The following is a 20,382-nucleotide window of genomic DNA, read 5'->3' as shown; positions in this document are numbered from 1 at the left end:
TGGGACAGTGGCGCGGCTGCCCCTCTGTTGGTCTTCCTTGGTCTCTTGTGTTCTGGGGGCCTCTGGATGTCTGGAGTTTTGATCTCCTCCATACCTGCTTCATGCCCTGGAGGACGGGGCTGTGGCCCCCCCACACCCTCTAGCAGATCATTACATGAAGGAACCTTTTAAAAACAAGCGCGTCCATGCTCACAGGTGTACACACGGGTGATCACACCCACAAACTACACCCTTTTTGGCTCCTACCTCAAAGCACACTGTGTTCTGTTGATCGTATGTGCTGCACAATAATGTTTAACATTTAGTATTTACTGTCATATTCCCATATATCATTGTGATGTTGTTTATTCTATTACTCTTGTTCTCTTCTGCTTGCTTTCTTTTTTCTTTCTCAGCAGGTGATCCAGGTGATTGATATATGCATTTTTTTTCTCTGCCCGTTCTGTTGGTTTTTGTTTTTTGCCCTTCTCCCCCGTCCCTCTTCTCAGCTGTTTCTCTTTCCCTCTTTCTTTCTCCCCTTCTTTCCCCCAGTCAAGTCTGTCCCGTATTCAGTAAGTGAAAATAAAATAAACAATAAAAGGTGAATCAAATGGACCATTACGGCAAGGCTGGGATGGTCAGTTTGGTAAAGTAAATCCGTTGGGCATCTTTCTTTGCCTTTAGACAACAATTCTGATGCAAAAGAGCCAAACGGGACAGGCCAAAAAAAAAGAAAAAAAAAAAAAAGAAAGACTTTATTTATCCTCGAGGGGCAATTAAGATACAACAGAGCAGCATGACGTTGAAGATAAGGACAGGGCATAACAGGCAGTAAGAGTGAGATAATAAATACACAGAATATACAGTATATACACAGTTTTAACATTAAAGTGACCGAATAGGTGAATAAATAACTGTAAGTAACTAAAAGTGAATAAAGTGTCGGCAGTATAATAGAGTAGCTGAAAGGCAGCAGCACTTTGTCTTGTAACTTGCTAATAAAGATTGAAACAAGAAGGTAATAATATGAAAATAACCAAGTAATAACCTGCAAACACAATATAAGCTCTGTAATATTACACTGAAATGTATGCAACTGCTAACAATATGATAAGCTGCTAATGTTAAAGTAGTAACATGTGTACATTAGAATTTTAATGTATAGATTTCAAAGTGGTAATAACCTCATAATAATACTGTTTGATACTATAACAATAATAGGCTAGTATTATTGTAACAGAATGCACAGATGGACTCTGTGGGTTGGGACACAACATCATTTGTGCTGTGATAATCAAACGTGTGCATTATTATGGAAATCTGAAGCAGATCGATGACACAAACAGCTACCTGTCGTGGTCCTGAGTCTGCCGACTCAGTGGTTTGTGTTTCTTCATGCTTTTGTTTATCCTGAGCATGTATTCTGTTATGATTTGCCATTTGTTAGGTTTCTGTTCTGTGCCTGTCCTGGTGCCACTTCTGTCTATGGTGTCACACTGTGTGTGAATCTGTCTGTTCAGTTCAGCGTCTTGTCTGGTTCTGTGTCTGTGAGTTTCCTGTTTTATTCTGAAGGTCTCTGTCTCATGTAAGTGTGTTCAGATTACGCTTCCTCTGTCCCGTCAGCTGTGATTTCTCCCAGGTGTGTTGCCCTCCTGTTGCTCATCCCCTGATTGCTGCTGTGTGTATTTAAGCCCTGTGTGTTCGCCTGCCTGTTGTTGGTTTGTCTGTGTTCCACGGTGTCCTGTCCCTCGTGCGCTGCCTCGCCCCATTCTGGTACCCTCTCAGGTTTGTCATTTAGTTTTGTCTTCCCTCTTTACCTGTTTTGCCATCTCACCACTGTGTAAATAAAACATCACTAGCATTGTCATCTACTGCCTGCGTTTTGGGTCCTTTCTCCCTTCTACGCCACACGGCTCGCCTCGGCAGCTGTGACAGTACCTTTGTCAGGTTTCAGTTTGATTGCATCAAAGAAACAACAATCCACAGTGCAGCAGTCTGCACGGCTTCTAACAGAGAACAGAAACAAGCACAGAGTCATTTATAGATCGTGTATGTGCATCAACCCTGTCCCTGTCATGGAAAGATGTGACTGATTAAAGCAATAGAGCCTTATGCACCTGCCATGGTCACAGAACTAAAACAGAACCTGTACACAGGTAACGTGTGCTGTCAATGATATTTGTATTCACAGATTATACTGAGCCAAAACAAGATGCTATCATGATCCTCCATTCAGACAGGACAGCCAATCACAGAGAAGGCCAGTATCTTCCAATCACAGCATAAGCATTGTGTGTTATTAGAACAAATGAGGAAACTGAAAACAAATTCAAGATTAACCCTCCTGTTATGTTGCGGGTCAGATTGACCCAGAACAGAAGAGATGCCCCACTCCCCCACTTCTCAGGTAACGACCTAATTTACATATGAATTGATGCTAAAAGACTAGCCAATTTAGCTTCCACTTGGCTGACAGAGGGTTAGAAAGGCCTGGGACTTCCAGTGTGAATCAGCAGCAAAGGCAGGAACATCAACAACTTCTGGCGGGGGAAAAACATGCCCACCAGCTAGATCATTACCAAGAATGAAGGAAACTCCTTCGATTGGTAATCGCTGGCGCACGGCGACTTTAACATAGCCCGACACTAACAGCAAATGCAGGTGTACCATATGCAGAGGGGCTTTGGTGACACTCATCTTTATTCCCCACACTAGTATGTCGGAACCACAGGATGTTTTTTCAGACAAAGGCAGCACAGACTCTAGTAAGAATGAGTGGTACGCACCCGTATCTCTAAGAATCGTGACTGGCACTTTATCATTTTCTTCACCCGTCAACGAAACAAAGCCGCATGACACAAATGGTAGAAACTACGGATCAATGTCAGTTTTCGGGTTTTGTTCAGCCTCCATGCGCACCTTTGGCGAGCAAGTGGTTTTAATCAAACCCACGCCTGCAGGAGATTCAGTGCCCCTCGCTTCTTTTCTTTTTAATACTGGACACGCAGCAATCAAATGTCCTGAGTCGTGACAATAAAAACATTCTCGACCGTTTGATTTGGCAATAAACGCTGATACATTTTTACGCACTGCTCCTGGTGACTTTTTTCGTTCAGAGAAATTTTCCTGAAACGAATTCTGTGCACAGAAAACACTTTTGTGCGTTAAAACAAACTCGTCAGCCAGGAGAGCCGCGTTAGTGAGAGACGACACCTTTTGTTCGTTTAAACAAGTCACGATGCGTTCCGGCAAACACTTTTTAAACTCCTCCAGCAAAATAAGAGTTTTCAACGGTTTTAACTTTAGATGAACAACACCTTTTCTCAAACAACACATTCTTTTCTCGCGCAAACTCAAAAGTCTGGTTAGCAGTTTTATTAAGATTCCTAAATTTCTGCCGATATGCTTCAGGGACAGGTTCATACGCCTGCAGCACAGTTTTCTTAAGAGTTTCATAATCTAAACTCTGCTCAACAGACAGGCTTGAACACACTTCTTGGGCTTTTCCCACAAGCTTACATTGGAGTAAGAGGGCCCAAAACTCTTTCGGCCACTTCAAAGCAGCGGCTATGCGCTCGAATGCACTGAAAGAGGAGTCTACCTCAGACTCGAAACGGGGGAACCAACTTGATGTGCTTACTTATGTCAAAACCAGCAGAAGAAGAAGCGCTTGTGCTTGATGACGTTGGGGAACCATTAGCTGAGCCCTTTTCAAGCTCAAGAGCTCTGATACGGAGATGCATAGCTTGCACTTCCAGCTCCCTGTTGCGGGTCTCCACCTCTCTTATGCGGAGCGTGAGGCGCAGATCCTCAGTGGACATACCGTCACTGGATTCAGAAATCACGGAGGAGCACCTGCACGCTCAAATTTACATATAATTACGACAACAGTCGTAACACACCATAGAAACACATGACAAGCAACAGGGACGGGTAAACGGTGAGAGACAGCCAGTGTAGACAGCTCATCCGGGCCTGCAGCATATGCGCTGGTGCCCTTTGATCCACCATCTGCATCGGGAGGGAATAAGTGTCGAAGGCGTTTGCAAGGGGAGGGGGGGTGACTGTATATCTCCGTGTGTGGTGGAGTTTGACCGAAGCAACTTCGTTCTAAGGTTCGTGAGAAGCATCTCTTTGAAAACAGCGTCTTTGACGGTGAGTTGAATAAAAGTCTGACTGATGTTAAAATGCTCTGAGAGGGACTTTAACAAGCTGCAGCACCTCATGGAGCTGATGTGTTCATGTGCCGTCATGCAGGGGGATGTATGTACAGCATTCATTTCTACCACTTACTCTAAAATTAAGTAGACGAATAAAACTCAGGTATTCAGTCTGCTGCTAGTGTTAACATCTACACTCCACAAAGTGTTATTTGTGCAGTTTTACAAATGTTTTGAAACATCCTTAAGGTGTGAATAAACAGATTCATCAAAAAAAGTGATTCATTAAGAGCCGAGAATATTCTGCTGTTAATTATAATTTAGCTTTAGCTTGATTGGCGGCTTGAATTTGTGGCTCTGGCTCTCCTGACTGTGGTGAACACGGATAGTTTATAGTGCAGAACTTCGATCGGCCCTCTGCAACACTTCTCTTCTCTGCAGCCATGTTATGTAGATGTTCTTATGTGCTTGGCATCATTGGTGGGGATAGGTTAATCGGATAATCCAAATTGCCACTAGGTGTAAATGTGCGATTGAATGTGAGTGCGAATGGTTGTCTGTCCCTGTGTGTTGGCCCTGCGACAGACTGGCGACCTGTCCAGGGTGTACCCCCCCCTCCTATGACAGCTGGGATAGGCTCCAGCGCCCCCCGCGACCCTGAAAAGGAGAAGCAGAAGCGAATGGATGGATGGTATCATTGGTCTTCATTTAGTAACAGTGTGCTATTTGAGTTATTTGTTGATTGTGCCGCTGGGTTTTGAAATTTATTTGAGTTTTGGTCATTTTTTTGTTTAATAATTTTAGAGCCTCTTTTCAGTTGCATTCATAAGTTTTGGTTAGCTTGTGTTTTGCACGGATTCCTTTTGGTCTCGACGTTCATGTTAATCACTCTGTCTGTCTATGGGTACATATTTCTTTAGCTTTTACAAACATGAGATTGTCATATATTTTATGGGAGTGTGTCATTAAGATAACGGTGTAATAAGACCCAGTGTTTGTCTGCACATTAATGCAGTCATCCACACATGTATGAGAGACAGAGCTCACACTGTATCAATAAACTGTTTACCACAAGTGACCTTTGACATCCGCTCCATATTGACACTTGTTCAGGAACTGTTGATACCACATTTTAATACCTTAAGCATAATTTATTAATATCCAGTAATTTGGGGGAAGAATGTTATGGATATCTGAAATAACACAGATGTAGTTCCAACACAAATCTCTATCCTAATAAAGAAACACAAACAGTCTTTTTGCTAGTTTTTATGTATGAACATAAAGCTGACAACATGTCGCAAAGATAACAAGCAGCACAAAGACATTTCAACGTTATCACCACAGTGGTTCCAGGCGGAAACGTGAAGAATTAGAGTCTGACTCATCTCTGAATTTTCTTCTGACTGTTCTGACTGCCGGTGCTGTGGTCAGCATGCACTCAGCGTCATCTTCACGCTTCTCTGTAGCTTTGCCTTAGTACACTGTGCAGCTGAAGCACATCAGTATAACTGACAAAACACGATCCTTATGTTCAGTCATATCAACTCAACAGAGAAGGTCAGAATCCTGAAACTTTCCATCACACGGTGCAGTTCAGGATTAAAACTATACCAGAGTTCAGGTGAGGTAACCTTATGGATGTCGTTGTGCAGTGTGGGGAAAAGCAGGGCTTAGAGTTAAGGAACATAATCGTTTGTTTGTTAAGCCAACGATCAGCTGATGCACGCTGCTTTTTCAATATTCACTGTTATTTGTGGATCTAGCCAAAATGAATTCAGAGCTGTATAACAGATTTAGATCTACTACAGAATATGAAGCTAGTAAAACAAAGCTGGGGTCTAACCTTGCAATATAAAGTTCCTCGAGGCCTCTGTTTCTGTGACTTGGTGGTACATAAATGAAACTGAACTAGAGCTGGGCGATATGAGATTTTTTCATATCACGATATGTTTTTTTTCATTTCAGGCGATAACGATATCTATCACGATATCAGCCAAATAACTATATTTGTAAGATTTAAATGTGCTCACAAGTAAAATGTGAAATAATCAGCAGCTTGTTTTTATTTAAATATTTATTTCCCATAATAAGTTCAACAGGGTAGATGTACTTAAGGAACATGAGACTTTTTCAGATAAATAAAGGCAAATATTGCAAACTACACAAAAGGCAGCCGCTAAAGCGTTTAAGTTTCAAAATAGAACAAACGAAACAGACTAAATTGTCAATTCCACTTAGAAACAAAATATTAATTCTAAAAATAAATCTTAGTCAGTTTTGTCTGTTCTTCTGTAAAACAAACTAACTTTTGTCAATATCAAATAAAGTGAGAACTAAAAGGAAATTCTCAATCTCTCCTTGTTGTATAGCTGAGCTTTTCAAACAGTTTTAACAGTTACTTTAGTCTGACAAAAGCCGAATGACGAATTAGCGCTTCCAGTCAGAGACTGAGGCTACGTCCACACGTACACGGGTATTTTTGAAAACGGAGATTTTCCGTTTTCGTTTTAAAAAATAATCCCGTCCACACATAAAGGCAGAAATGAAGGAAAACGCTGCTATGAACATGCCAAAGCAGCAGGTGGCGCTAGATTCCTAACCGTGCAGAAATGTTGGCCAATCAGAAGTCTAGAAGCCTCGGTGGGAAAAAGTAAACAAAGCTGGGGCATAGAAGCAGAACAGAGTCGTATGTGTGGAGGGACAGTAACTGTGTGTATATGTAAGCATTTAAACACTGCAGAGAGTAGAATTAACAGTATTGTAGAAATTCATTTCACCGAAACAATAACGTGGCGCACAGTGTGACGCATGCACCAGTTTATTGTATTTCCAGACTTGCTTTCGGCACAATTTACAGTGCACGCTACTCTGTTTTTTGTCAGACTTGAAATAGCCGAAATACCTTCACACTACGGAACTTCTATGGCTCTTCCGTTCGACAATCTCTCCGGCGTTGGAACCATCATCTGTTTTCTCTTCGGTCACGCTCGGTTGATTTTTCTAGTCGGCACACTCATTTCCTCCATTACGCGCTGGCTCCATTACCCGCTGGCTGCTTCCCAAACAAACACACGTGCGGCTTGGCACTTGTGCTGTACGTAACAAGTCACGCGACGTGACGCTGCGGCTGTGATTGGTTCGGCTCTGCGCTACTTAATTTGGATTGGCTGACCTTTTTTTTTTTTTTGAGGACAAGAGCGGCGAGGTCTATCGCGATAGCTTAATTTCTCTATCGAGTAAAAGTTATATCGCGATACATATCGTTATCGTTCTATCGCCCAGCTCTAAACTGAACTAAAAACTGATAAAGATGAGTGAATCAGCATCGTCACTTTCAGCCTGCCCTGCAACAGTCCAACACTGTGCATCACTGTAAACTAAACAGCAATACTGCAAACTAGCTGGTTTAGCACTAAACTGCTTAGCACACATTTTCATGCAACCTTTTAATAGCATGATTTTGACGGTGTTAACTACGAGAAGACTAGAGGAAATATTAGTTATATTAATGGAAACAAAAACACACTCCCTACACGCCTTTTTTTCCTTTGTATTTTTTTATTTTTCTGCTTTGCTTATTTCTATTTTCTTTCCTTTTTTTTCTTCTTTCATCCTTTTGTATGGATATTTTAGTTGGTTAAATACAGAAAAAAGAAAAATACATGTAGTGACAAATTGTTGAAGTTGGTGGTATTGTACAGTGATTCCTAATGTCAATTAAAAATAAATAAATAATAGCACAAAACCAGCTGAAGTATACTTCAGTTTTGTAGTTTTGCTCCACAAAAGCTTAATCCAGCAACAGATCATGTGTATATGAAATACCTGATTTAAAAACAGATTATTAGGATGTGACAAATAAGATTTAATGTTCACAAAATGTGACTTGCTGAGCAGTCTTATCTTTGAAAATAATATCTTCCTCTTCTGTCCTTTATTTCTTTCAGCCTCTGTCAGTGCGCCCCAGGGCAGCTGTGGCTACAACGTAGCTGCCGTCACCAGTGTGTGAATGTGTGTGTGGATGTGTGTGTGAATGGGTGGATGACTGGATGTAGTGTAAAGCGCTTTGGGGTCCATAGGGACTGAGTAAAGCGCTATACAAATACAGGCTATTTACCATTCTTATATCGTTCTTCGTCTCTAGGTTGCCTGTGGAACTGTAGATGGTACTGTACTGCTAGCAGGCCTCGGTGTAACTGCAGGAGCAAATAGTTTTCACAAAACAGCATTACAGGAAAAGGTGCAGCAGCATTATGGTAGAGTGCAAAACGTAGCACTGTCTGCCGTCTAACACATTTTGGTAATTATAGACAAAAAGCAGAACTAGGTGATGAACTTGTTGTACGTCACGACTCTGTATATAACCACTCACGCCATACAGGGATAAAGACAAGTGTAGCAAAGGAGACAGAATCAAAGTGTAGCACCATAAAGGAAGGATTGATTGTTAAAGATAGACAGAGATGTTTTGATCAAAAGTGTGTATGAAGGGTACAGGAACACAGAGTACCAAATAACAGGAAAAGTAGGCACTGAATTAGAAATTATAAAAAGTATAAATGTAAGAGATCAAGGGACTGTCCCCCGAATATGCAGGCTTTTAAATGTTTTTAAATTTTATTTAATCACAACAAAAGTTGCCTCAAGGTGCTTTATATTGTAAAGTAGACCCTAAAATAACACATACAGAGAAAACTCGACAATCATATGACCCCCTATGAGCAAGCAGTTTGGCAACAGTAGGAAGGAAAAACTCCCCCAAGCTCTTAAATAATCAGGCCCCATCTTATCTTAATGACCTTGTAGTACCATATCACCCTATTAGAGCACTTCGCTCTCGCTCTGCAGGTCTTCAAACTTTCCTTTTTGCTAAAGCATATAGTTAGGGCTGGACCAGGTGACCCTGAATATGATTGCTGGGTTTTTCTCTGTATGTATTATTGTAGGGTCTGCCTTACAATATAAAGCGCCCTGAACTGACTGTTGTTGTGATTTGCTGTATAAATTGAACCGAATTATTTCTGTTGACATTCCTTGAACAACCATACTGTATACAAAACCAAATGAATCATATATTAAAGTGTTTTTCAGCTTCGCTCCCAAATTGGTTGAAATATGGGTTCATTCTTTCTTTCTTTTTAACTGTGTTAAAGTTTTATTCCTATTGATAAGGAGAAATTTGAGTGTCCGTAGAAAAAGAAAGGGACTAATGTTGGTGATAGAGAAAATTCTCAATGCAGATAACTGAACTGAAGTAGAGTATGAGATGTATTTGTTGAGCAATGTGCATAAAGGGATTTATAAATGTTTACATTAATTTGAAGAATTTCGACCTGAGCTCATATTGTAACTTTGGTCGTTGCTGTGCTTTTTTTGGAAGTCGAATTTCCCAGAGGAACCCACCCGAGGGATTAATAAAGTTCTATCTTATCTTATCTTATCTTATATTGTAAACCAGACTTTTGTCCTCCATGTGTACATTGTTCCTTACCTCCTGAAGTTATGCCAGTGCCATTAGCTATCTCATATAGTTTATGGGAGTGTGTCATAAAGATGTAGTTGCCATAAAGAAGCAGCTGAAGGTCAGGTAAAGGTTAACATTGCCAGAAACCAGGTCAGTTTGGACGACACCTTTGAAACTGTGAAAACTCACAAACAAATAACTAGTCAGTTAATACGAGCAACCAGAGTAATACGAGCAACCAGAGTAATACGAGCAACCCATTTTCATTGATTTGACCCTCACGGGTGGATTAAAAATCCATCTCAATAGAAATGTAGGTTAACTTGGTCCTCCAACAGCCTCACTGTACAAAACTTGCAGACTACTCCACACTACTGCTACACATGAGTACAGCTTTTGAGTCACTTTAGGAAAAGTAATCAAATCTGGGCTGAATAATGACATTTGGGCTTTTTTACTTGTACTTAATTATCAAGTTTGACCCCAACAGCATGTAAGGATTAATGCAACGTCCTTTTCAGTGTCTGAAGTCTGTCATTTGAATCAAAGCTATTGTAAGATCCTTTGTGCTTGCATCAAATACTGTGAGTTAAAACTCTTCTTTTTGATTTTTAACATTTAGGTGCAATGGCCTCTCAAATAGCAAAGGTGTTGTTGTCATTGGATGCTGAAGCAGTCGGCTCGCTCAAAGAAGGAGTCAATTTCAAGAAAAGCCCAGAGGACGGCAAATGTTACATCATATTTAAGAGCAACAATGACTTGAAAGCATGCAAAAACCAGTGCAAGCATCAAGGTGGGCTGTTCGTCAAAGACGTTGAAGACCTGGATGCAATGTAAGAACAGGAACAGATTTCAGAGATTATCTGTGGTCGACGTTTGATTATAGCTGACAGAACTCTCTGTTCCCTCAGGACTGTAAAATGCACCAAACACAACTGGAAATTAAACGTGTCAACAATGAAATATGTGAACCCGCCCGACAGCTTCTTGCAGGATGAGCTCGGTAAGTTCTGTCTGCACAGTGCCTTTTCCTGTATATTGATATGCCACTTCCTGCAATGTGGATCTGAAATCTAAATATGCAAACTACAAAGCTGCATTATGGGATGTGTGGTTAGCTTGTAACTATAGCTCTTGCCACAGTCGGCGCTAACAGTCAGAATAGCAACTACTTTCTGTGCTTTTTTTAATTTTAATGCTAAATTGGCAGAGGGCCCCTTCTAATGAATAATTTGACAATTTGTGCCAATAACTGTGAAGCAATGTCAAACTAATTCTTTCCAACAGACATTTTTCCATGCTTCACGTGAGTGGAGTGTAAACTTGATAATCTAATTTTCTTCTCTGCAGGGTCATTTTTCCCCTCAAAGAATAGTAAATATAACCAGTTGTTAAAAGGGACAGCTCTCTTAGCCCAGCACTATGCATCTCAGCACTCAGCAACATCGCTGTGTGACTGCACTTGTTCTGATTAATCTGTGTAAAAAGGTATCTCTCTTCCATTTACTTGCATTATCTAAGAGTGTGGCGGTTGAGTAAACAATATATATATATATCTTTTAAATCCCAGTTAAACATTAGCCAGCAGCGCAGTTATCGTTTCTGTGCAGGTTTCCAGGAATTCAACAGTCGGCATAAATTGCTGTAAAGTACAGGGTGGGCCATTTATATGGATACACCGTAATAAAATGGGAATGGTTGGTGATATTAAAGTCCTGTTTGTGGCACATTAGTATATGTGAGGGGGCAAACTCCCCCAGATGGGCGGTGACCATGGTGGCCATTTACAAGTCGGCCATCTTGGATACAACTTTTGTTTTTCAAATAGGAAGAGGGCCATGTGACACATCACACTTATTGGTAATGTCACAAGAAAAACAATGGTGTGCTTTGGTCACCCACTGCTGTACTTGGCCCTGGAGTGTCCTCAGGGAGAGAGGAAATAAGGACAGGCGGCCTAATGGAAGGCCTCTGTCCCATCACCTCATCCATGAGGCCAAACCAGGGCCAAGCAGCAGCAGTGGGCTTCGCACTGACTCCCTCACCTGACCCTGGACACTTGCAATCCTAAAGGCAGAGGAAATCAGAAATGACAGACAAATATAAACAATACAACTTTTAGTAAATGTGCATTTATTAAATTTCATTCTTAAATTATCTTCTTGACAGCACACATTCTTTGTATCTTTTCTTTAAGTTGTCCCACTTCTTTTTGGCCTGTAAGGGGGTGACTTTCCCTTGCAGGCCCATCTTCTCGAGAATAGTTAGGGTTAGCTGGCTAGTTGTTACTGATCGCACACAAAAAAATAAGAGAAGAGAGAAAACCATGACAACTGATAATCCCTAAATCCAAAAGTTTTCACAGCAGAACACAAGAGGAATATCGTCTGGACATCACAGGTTCTGTACAGAATGAGGGTTGTTGAAACCGTACTCAGATGAATATGATGTGTAAATTGATTTATTCGTGTGCCTCCATCCCACAGTCGCTGAATTTTTTACCCCAGTGAAGAGGTGATCGTTTTCTCCTCTAGTTTTAATGAAGTCTGCCGTTTGCTCTTTGGTGCCTATAAACATATCACAAAAAAGTGGATTGGGAAAAATGTAAGCGGCAATGAAAAACCGCGGGACCCACCATACAAGCTAGTTTACGGACACTTTTATGAAGATTGTTTAAATAAATATTACAAGTCTATGCAAATTCACAACCCTAACAACATAACCGCTATAAAAATGTAACTTTTGTACCACCAGATTTTCATATTCTTACATTTAAAAGTGTATTCGTCTCCCGGTTTTTCTTTTTGTGCCGCCATCATTACGTGAATGAAGTTCTGTGCAATGAATTCTGGGCCGGTCAGCTGTCGAGCTGGTGGGTGACAGACGTCACCGAAAACGTTAATAATTAATAATAATATTAATAGTAAAAGGGCAGCACGGTGGCACGGTGGTTAGCACTGTTGCCGCACAGCAAGAAGGTCCTGAGTTCAATTCCACCATCAGGCCGGGGTCTTTCTGTGTGGAGTTTGCATGTTCTCCCCGTGTTTGCGTGGGTTCCCTCCGGGTACTCCGGCTTCCTCCCACCGTTCAAAGACATGCAGCTTGTGGGGATAGGTTAATTGATTAATCCAAATTGTCACTAGGTGTGAATGTGAATGTGAATGGTTGTCTGTCTCTGTGTGTTGGCCCTGCGACAGACTGGCGACCTGTCCAGGGTGTACCCCGCCTCTCGCCCTATGACAGCTGGGATAGGCTCCAGCGCCCCCCGCGACCCTGAAAAGGATAAGCGGAAGCGAATGGATGGATGGATTAATAGTAAAACCTCGTGTTGTTTAATTGAATCATATAAAATAGTAACTTACATAAATGATGTAACTCAGTAATAAGAAACATGGAAAAGGTGCTACAGTGAAGCTTGTATTAAATACTACTATGGGTAGTAGTGTGAATAGCTCTATTTAAAGCATCGAGAATAACAGAATGATAATAATATAAATGCCATGTGAGGTCAACACCTGAGCTTGTTGTTGCACTCGCAGAGGTCGAAGTGTTGGATGATGGGGGGCTGCAGTTGGTGGAGCTGAGCCCTGTTGACCCCTGGATGGCTGATCCTCGAGAGCCTCTGGAGCTCCAGGAGGGAGAAGTCAAAGTACGTTGATGTTACGCTTTAGATAACAAATATTTAACCCCAGTTTTTCAGACAACACTGTGCATACTACTGTGCTACTCTTATGAAACTGTTTGGCAAAATGATCTAAAACTTGAATGATCTAAGTAGTAATAATAATCATCATCTCAAATGTTGTCAATTGTGAATGAACGAAGAGTGAAAAGTGCATCAGCTGTCTCCAAAGATGACATTTTCTTTGACCTTCCTCTCAGGTGACTTACCTAACCCACGCCTGCATGGAGCTACAGCTTGGTGAGAGAAGGTTCATGTTCGACCCCTGGTTAAAGGGTCCCGCGTTTGCCAGAGGGTGGTGGCTTCTCCATGAGCCTCCAGCAGATGCTCTGGACAGGCTTTGTGGTGCAGATCTCATCTACATCAGCCATATGCACTCAGACCACCTCAGGCAAGCTCTGCCAATGCTGCTAAATATACATACAAATAAATATTGCTGCTGATTTTATTTGAAGCAACTAAACAATTCAGAGAAAACACAGTATGGCATCTACAAACTGCTCCAGCTGTTCGGTTCATCTGGACAGGAGCACACACTGTATACCATCATGGCAAAGGGAGGGGAAATGTTCTTAGAGTAAAGGCTGTAAAAGGACTCCACATATACAGGACTGTAATAACGACTCAGGATGGAGAAATATATAATAAAACCAAGACCAGATTACTTCCTTTATGATGTTGTGATATGTAAAACCTTAGAAGTGACTGTGCACGTAACAGAATATTATTAGCAAAGACAAATAAAATCATGCAAATAGTTCTATTGAAAAGTATAGAATATAATTACAACTGTCACTGAGATTCAAAAATACATTTCCAGTTTGTTCCACTTTGTAGGATAACAAACCTTTAACATTACAGGATTTGTATTCCTGTAATTGTTTGTAATTAACAACAAGCTCATTCTGTGAAGAGCCATATGAAGAAAGAGGAGTGGCTCACGACTCCACACAGTCACTGTAAATGTCACTTCTGACTAGAAAAGAAACAAAAGCAGTTTTTGGAATATTAAATAAAAGTTTCTTTCTGGTTAGAAACTTCAGAATCTACAAAGAGTTTAACTTTTAGCCTTGGATACTGTTCATGTTGACACGGTGGCGTGCTGACGTGTTGTTTGCTTTGTAGCTATCCCACACTGAAGGTCTTGGCAGAAAGAAGGCCCGATGTCCCCATATATGTTGGTGACACATCCAGGCCTGTGTTTTGGTCAGTAATGACGTGGAGCTCAATCTTCCCCATAAATTACAGAGGAAATAAATCCGGTACAAAGTGAGTTTGTTCTTCTGCTGTGACAGGTATTTGAAGCAAAGCCAAGTGAAGCTGACCAACATTAAAGTCATTCCCTTTGGTGTTTGGCAAAATGTAAGTCACACCTCCATCATGTGGTCAAGAGTATTTACAATAAGCATGTTTGGAAAATGTTGAATTGTAAAATGATTCAATTCATTTTGGGGGAAATATGATTATGAAGTAAAATGGCTCTTCCTGTCTCACTCAGATTGATGAACACCTGAGGTTCATGATCCTGATGGATGGTGTACATCCTGAAATGGACACCTGCATCATTGTTGACTACAAAGGTGTCATTTCAAATAATATTATTACTGATGCTGTGAAAATCAGTCTGATTAGGATATAAAACGCAGTTTTGATTGCAGGTCACATGATCCTCAACACTGTGGACTGCACCAGACCAAACGGCGGCAGGCTGCCACAGCATGTGGATGTGATGATGACCGACTTCGCTGGAGGAGCTTCTGGATTCCCGATGACCTTCTATGGAGGGAAATACAGCGGTGAGCCTGAGCTAGGTTAGCTTAGTTAGCGTTTAGCTCCACACGCACACAGCAGTGTCTCAGTTACAGTCTTTTGACAGACACATGTAGCTCTTTTAGCCACGTAGGAACTGACTTGTTTAACTCACATGTTGTGATCAACAGTGTCAAAGTGCACCAAACTGCTGAGATGAAGCAAATGTTGATTTGTTTCCAGATTCCTGGAAGGCAGAGTTTATCAAGAATGAGAGGAAGAAGCTGCTGAATTACAAAGCTACACTGGCGAAGTCCCTGCAGCCCAGGATCTACTGCCCATTCGCTGGATACTTTGTGGAGGCTCATCCGTCAGACAGGTAGAGTTTGTAACGAGGTTTGCACAGCACCAGAGATGCATCGATAAAGCACACAAGGGTTGGAATGACTTTTATGTTCCCTGACAGGAAGAATCCTCACAACAAAGGTAGCTGATCTGATGCAGATAGATCCCAAGGTCAAAGCTGATGTGTAGTTCATCTGGGCAACTCCATCCAATAACTGATCAAACAGAGTCTATATCTGGGATCCTCTTTGTATTTAGTGCCTATTTATCTGTATGAGCTACAGTCTATCTCTGCAACCACGACTCCACCTTCATGAGCTGCTCCTATTGTACTGAATTGTGTTTCTAACTGACAGTAGTTCAGTTCATCATTCGTTTAAAATGTTTTAGCAGGTGTTTTATTGTTTTAGCATTCTTCCAGTCTCCTGTTGCCACTGCGCCAACATTTTTGAAACGTGTTGTTAGCATAAAACATTTAAACTAAAGTTTTATTCTCTGTTTGATGCAATACATTTGTGATGTTAATAAATAAGGATAAGATTAACATGATTTTGAGATTGTAGTATTATTTACATCGTACACAGCATCCCAACTCTTCTGCAAACAGGGTTGTACGACACAGTCGTGGCCCAAACTTTGGACAGTGACGGGACTGCTAATGACTGTTACAGATGTAGCATTTAAACAAACATGAGACCTAACTTGTTCTTTATGTGTCCTTTTACTTCTGTCTGTTTGTACTGTGTGTTGGGTGTAGATACATAAAGGATACTAATATCAAAAACAGTGCAGAGGACCTCAATGCACTAATTAATAAGCTGGCACCAGCAATCAAGACTTGGACACCGCAGCCAGGTGCTGTGCTGGACCTGGGCCTCGCTCTGAGAGACCCCACCAGCAGGTTGGAACAGCTCACATGTTTGTCTGTGTTTTCCATTCTTTGCCACTGTGGGAAAGAAAGAGACTCTTATTCCATCTGTGTAATACAACTACATAAACCACAGACACTTAAACAGTAATGTCAGTAGCTGAAAGGCCAGTGAATAAACAGATTAGTCTGATGGGAAAAAATCCTCACCGTCTGCACTGCCAATGTAAAATTCAAAAGCTTTGGACAGTAGCTTCAGCCTGTCTTTTTCATCTTTATATAGTTTGTATGTGTGCAGTAACTGTATAAAATGACTTTTATTCTTACTGAGTTACAAGCTACAGCTGCTCAATTAGCTCATGTCAATCAGAACATCTGATCTGACTGCATGTCCATGTTATCTGCTGACATCATGTCATTACTTTGTTTCAACTGTTATCACTACAAACAGCACAAGACAACTTGTAAAAAACTAAAATGATCATGTAAATAACACCCAGGTGCTAAATGAAATACTTTCTTTACATAGTGAGGCCATCATCAATCCACCAGCCAGTGCAAAACTCTACAAGGACAGCTGGGAGTTCGACTTGTATGTGAACGAGCTGAACGGTGCCATCAAGTCGGACATATTTAAACATCAGAGCTGGATCCAGTTTTATTACACGTGGGCTGGCTTTCAAAACTACAACCTTGTTGTGCGGGTAAATGTTCTCCTGCAGAGCTGTTTGACTCTTTTTTTTTTTTGTCAAGAACTGTTCTGCACTCAACATCTGACCTTTGTCTGCATTTACTGTGTTCTCGTGATTTTTCCTACCTAAAAGCATTTCTCTGCTTACTGCTTCCAGAAACCAAATAAAACACACGAGCCTGCAAAAAAGGACTGTAAAAATATTTACTTTGTCCATTTTTTAATATGGTTGGGGGAGAAAGCATTAAGAAAAAACAAAATAAAAACTATTGTGCGTCGTGACCTTGAGATTGGACCGACAACCCGCTCAGAATGTGCCCTGCCTCCTGGCCCGTGAAAGCCAACAAGAGCTGGACAATAAGATGGATGTTCAATAAGGAGAGATCATTAGAAAGAACTGAGCATGATTCATCAATGTACAGAATTCAATTAAGATATTTTGCCATCATAGTCTGAGGGCCCATCGCAGCAGAACGTAATCCCAGCAGTGACAGGGATTAGGGCAGGACCACCCCGGGAGTCTGGGTGGAGGTTTGGATGGAGCTTGAGTAATATGGGAGAGGCTGAGATGGGGAGGAGGTGGGTTGCATGAAGACGACTGCAAGGGAAATAACAGATGAGATTTAAAGTACGCGGATTGGAGGATGATTGGCCTTAAAAAAGACGATTGGACTAGACCAGTGATGTCACAATCAGGCTGTGACAGTGACGTGAAGCTGAGATTAGCCCCAAAAACCTGGGAAGCAGACAGATGTATGACTAAAGATCTTCCGTACTGAACTTGTCCACCAAGCAGTGAGCAGTGTGATTATGAATGAAATCTTTTTTTTTCATGCACATAGTAGTGATGTGTGCATCGTTTTACTTTCCGTTAACCTTGTAAACCATAAAATCCAATGAAAAATGTAGAAGTTCAACAAAAATCAAAAGAACTGAGACGTTTTCAGGCTAAGCTTCCTTGTAACTATGCTATGATAGAGACGGGCTTCCAGTGTTTTAAAGCAATAAATACGTGTTTGTTTGTTTGGTTTTTTTTTTTGTTGTTGTTTTTTAACAGCTGAGCAGAAATTTTATTTTATATGTTTTTTGATAATCCCTTTCCCTCATGCTACAGCAGCCTCTGTAGTACCTGAGCAGAAGCTGATAATACGCGTGCAGGTAACATCCTGCAATGATGAAATCTAAAAACAAACAACTCGCTCTCTGCTCTGATCCCTCATCACCACCTCGCTTCCTTCTAGCTGTTAACGATCTCCTTCTCTCACTCGTTTTTCTTTTGCATTGCTGTCTCACTCAGAGTGTGTTTCCGTGTAGGTCATTGAAACAGACGACGAGTTTGAATGCATCACTGACGGTTATGACTATCTGGTGGACTTTCTGGATCTATCGTTCCCCACAAAGAGACCTGACAGAGAGCACGCCTACTTGGAGGTGAGTCCCTAAACAAACAGATAACAGGATGTGAATAATAGTGATTTCCTCCTGACTCCCAGCGAATCGTGAGGAAATGATCACGTCTGCCATCTAACATCTGAAAAACTCCTGTTCTGCCTGGATACTTTATTTACATGCTGTTATGCTCATGCTGCTTCGTTTCATCTAAGATTAAAAACAGGATTGGAGTGATGAGGTACGTGGTGCTGCACGGCTGTCTGTGGGACGACCTGTACATCGGCTTTCAGAACCGCGTCAGCCGAGACCCAGACATCTACCACCACAAGTACAGACATTTAATCTCACGGATTCTTTGTCATGCTGTAAATTGTTCGAATAACTATGCTGCACTTTCAGTGTTTTTGAGCTAAACATGAAGAATTGATAAATATCTATACACACAGATTTATTTACACACATACATACACATATCTGATTATACACACAGATCAAAATACACAATACTATTTAGCAAAATATAATTTTGATGTATTTTACTTTATGTAGGAGGAGCACTCAGACACATGTTGTTACAGCATGTTTATTTTGTTAAGAATATTCATTGCCATTTTCAAGCCTAATAACTCTTAGCTTAGCTATCACAACCATGTAATGTTGTAAATGGGAAATCCTTGATGCTGCTCTTTTTTGACTGACTTCATAATTACCTGCATGTGATGTATTTAGGGTCCGTGTCAGTTACAGCTAAAGAACAGTAACTTAGGCTGCATCCACAGGGACACTGTGCTACTGTGACTGTATGAACTTTAATCACCTCGTCTTGGCCTCTAGGTTCTGGAAGCACTTCCAAGCAGAGCTGCCACTTTGCAGGCCAGACTGGGAACAGTTCCGAAAACAGGTCTTCAACATCAATGAGTCGACCATACCTCTCAGTGATACAACGATGGGAAATAACTGTGCCCTGTCGTGAATTGATTCTGGATTTGTAAAGATCCAGTTACTGATTTCCTGATTTGATGTAATGCATATTAACTATGCAGTTCCAATTGGGCCTAGGTCACCGCTTTACATTAATGAGATAGCAAAGTAATCAATCAGGTGGCTGTCAGGTAAGGAACTCAGCTCAGGGTCATCAGTCTTTAATAGACAAAACACTGATTTTGCACATTTAATCATCTTTCAGATCAGGAAAACTGTTTACAATCAATTTCTGTGAAGTATAAATCTATGTTTTTACCTTAACAATGCTATGTAATTGATGGTAATAAAAATGACATCTATTTTGCTATTAATGTGCGTACTCACCTGAACGACAGAACATGCTGATTCAATAACTTCTGAAAAATAGGAAGCACATCAGTTGCATGAATACAAGAAACAAGGATGGCTACTAAGCTATGGCGTTATTTTTGTGCCACTATTCTGAGCGCACGTAAAAAAAATTTGCAAGTGCAAGTGTTGCATTTTGAGGAGAAATTTATTAAGCTTGATCAGCTGTTGTTGGAATTTATTTAATATTAATTTCTAGTATCAGCTGATGTTTGCTGGAGCCACAGCTGTAAAGCTGCTGGTCATGATGTCGGTTTGGATATGTGGTGAGAGGGAAACATGAAGGTGATACAGATCATACATATACCAACAAGGCAGTGTACATCACTGTCACAGCAGTGTTTGTTTTCATTCAAAGGCTTTATGGTTTTTCCTATAATACCTGGTGGGCCGGTCTCAATGCCCGGGCCAATTTTTTGTCCCAGTCCGGCCCTGGCTGACCAGTAGACTTGTAGTCAACACCGCCTAAACCAAGACCAGAGGATACTGAGACCAAGACAAAGTCGAGACGAGACCAAGACAAAAAAGTCTTTAAACTGCAGCCAGATGCTGCTTCGTATGATATTGATAATGATATTATCCTATATCCTCGCATGTGATTGGCCACAATACGGAGGGATTGGAGCATAGCTGAGCCACTGTGTGAGAGCTGAGCAGCAAAAGGAAATTAAGTGAGGAGCGGCTCTCACTCACTACAAAGCGCTCTGTAAGCACGGC

The 20,382-nt window shown here is 41.1% G+C and overlaps 1 protein-coding gene across 1 annotated transcript; it reads left to right on the top strand.

Annotated features, from left to right (window-relative positions):
* Positions 1-1,667: 1,667 nt before the first annotated feature.
* cmah (cytidine monophospho-N-acetylneuraminic acid hydroxylase) lies at positions 1,668-19,628 on the top strand. The gene is made up of 15 exons (XM_076875746.1): positions 1,668-1,764; positions 10,229-10,439; positions 10,518-10,609; positions 13,146-13,255; positions 13,489-13,679; positions 14,414-14,494; positions 14,584-14,650; positions 14,787-14,868; positions 14,947-15,084; positions 15,281-15,416; positions 16,140-16,283; positions 16,780-16,954; positions 18,256-18,372; positions 18,546-18,661; positions 19,168-19,628. Exons 2-15 carry the CDS (start codon positions 10,234-10,236, stop codon positions 19,304-19,306), a joined length of 1,794 nt encoding a protein of 597 aa, XP_076731861.1. The 5' UTR covers positions 1,668-1,764; positions 10,229-10,233; the 3' UTR covers positions 19,307-19,628.
* The last annotated feature ends 754 nt before the right edge of the window (positions 19,629-20,382 follow it).

This window comes from Maylandia zebra, linkage group LG17, assembly GCF_041146795.1.
Source record: "Maylandia zebra isolate NMK-2024a linkage group LG17, Mzebra_GT3a, whole genome shotgun sequence".
NCBI classification, from domain to species: domain Eukaryota; kingdom Metazoa; phylum Chordata; class Actinopteri; order Cichliformes; family Cichlidae; genus Maylandia; species Maylandia zebra.
The sequence above is the reverse complement of the archived record's forward strand: the minus strand, read 5'-3'. Positions and strand labels throughout refer to the sequence as shown.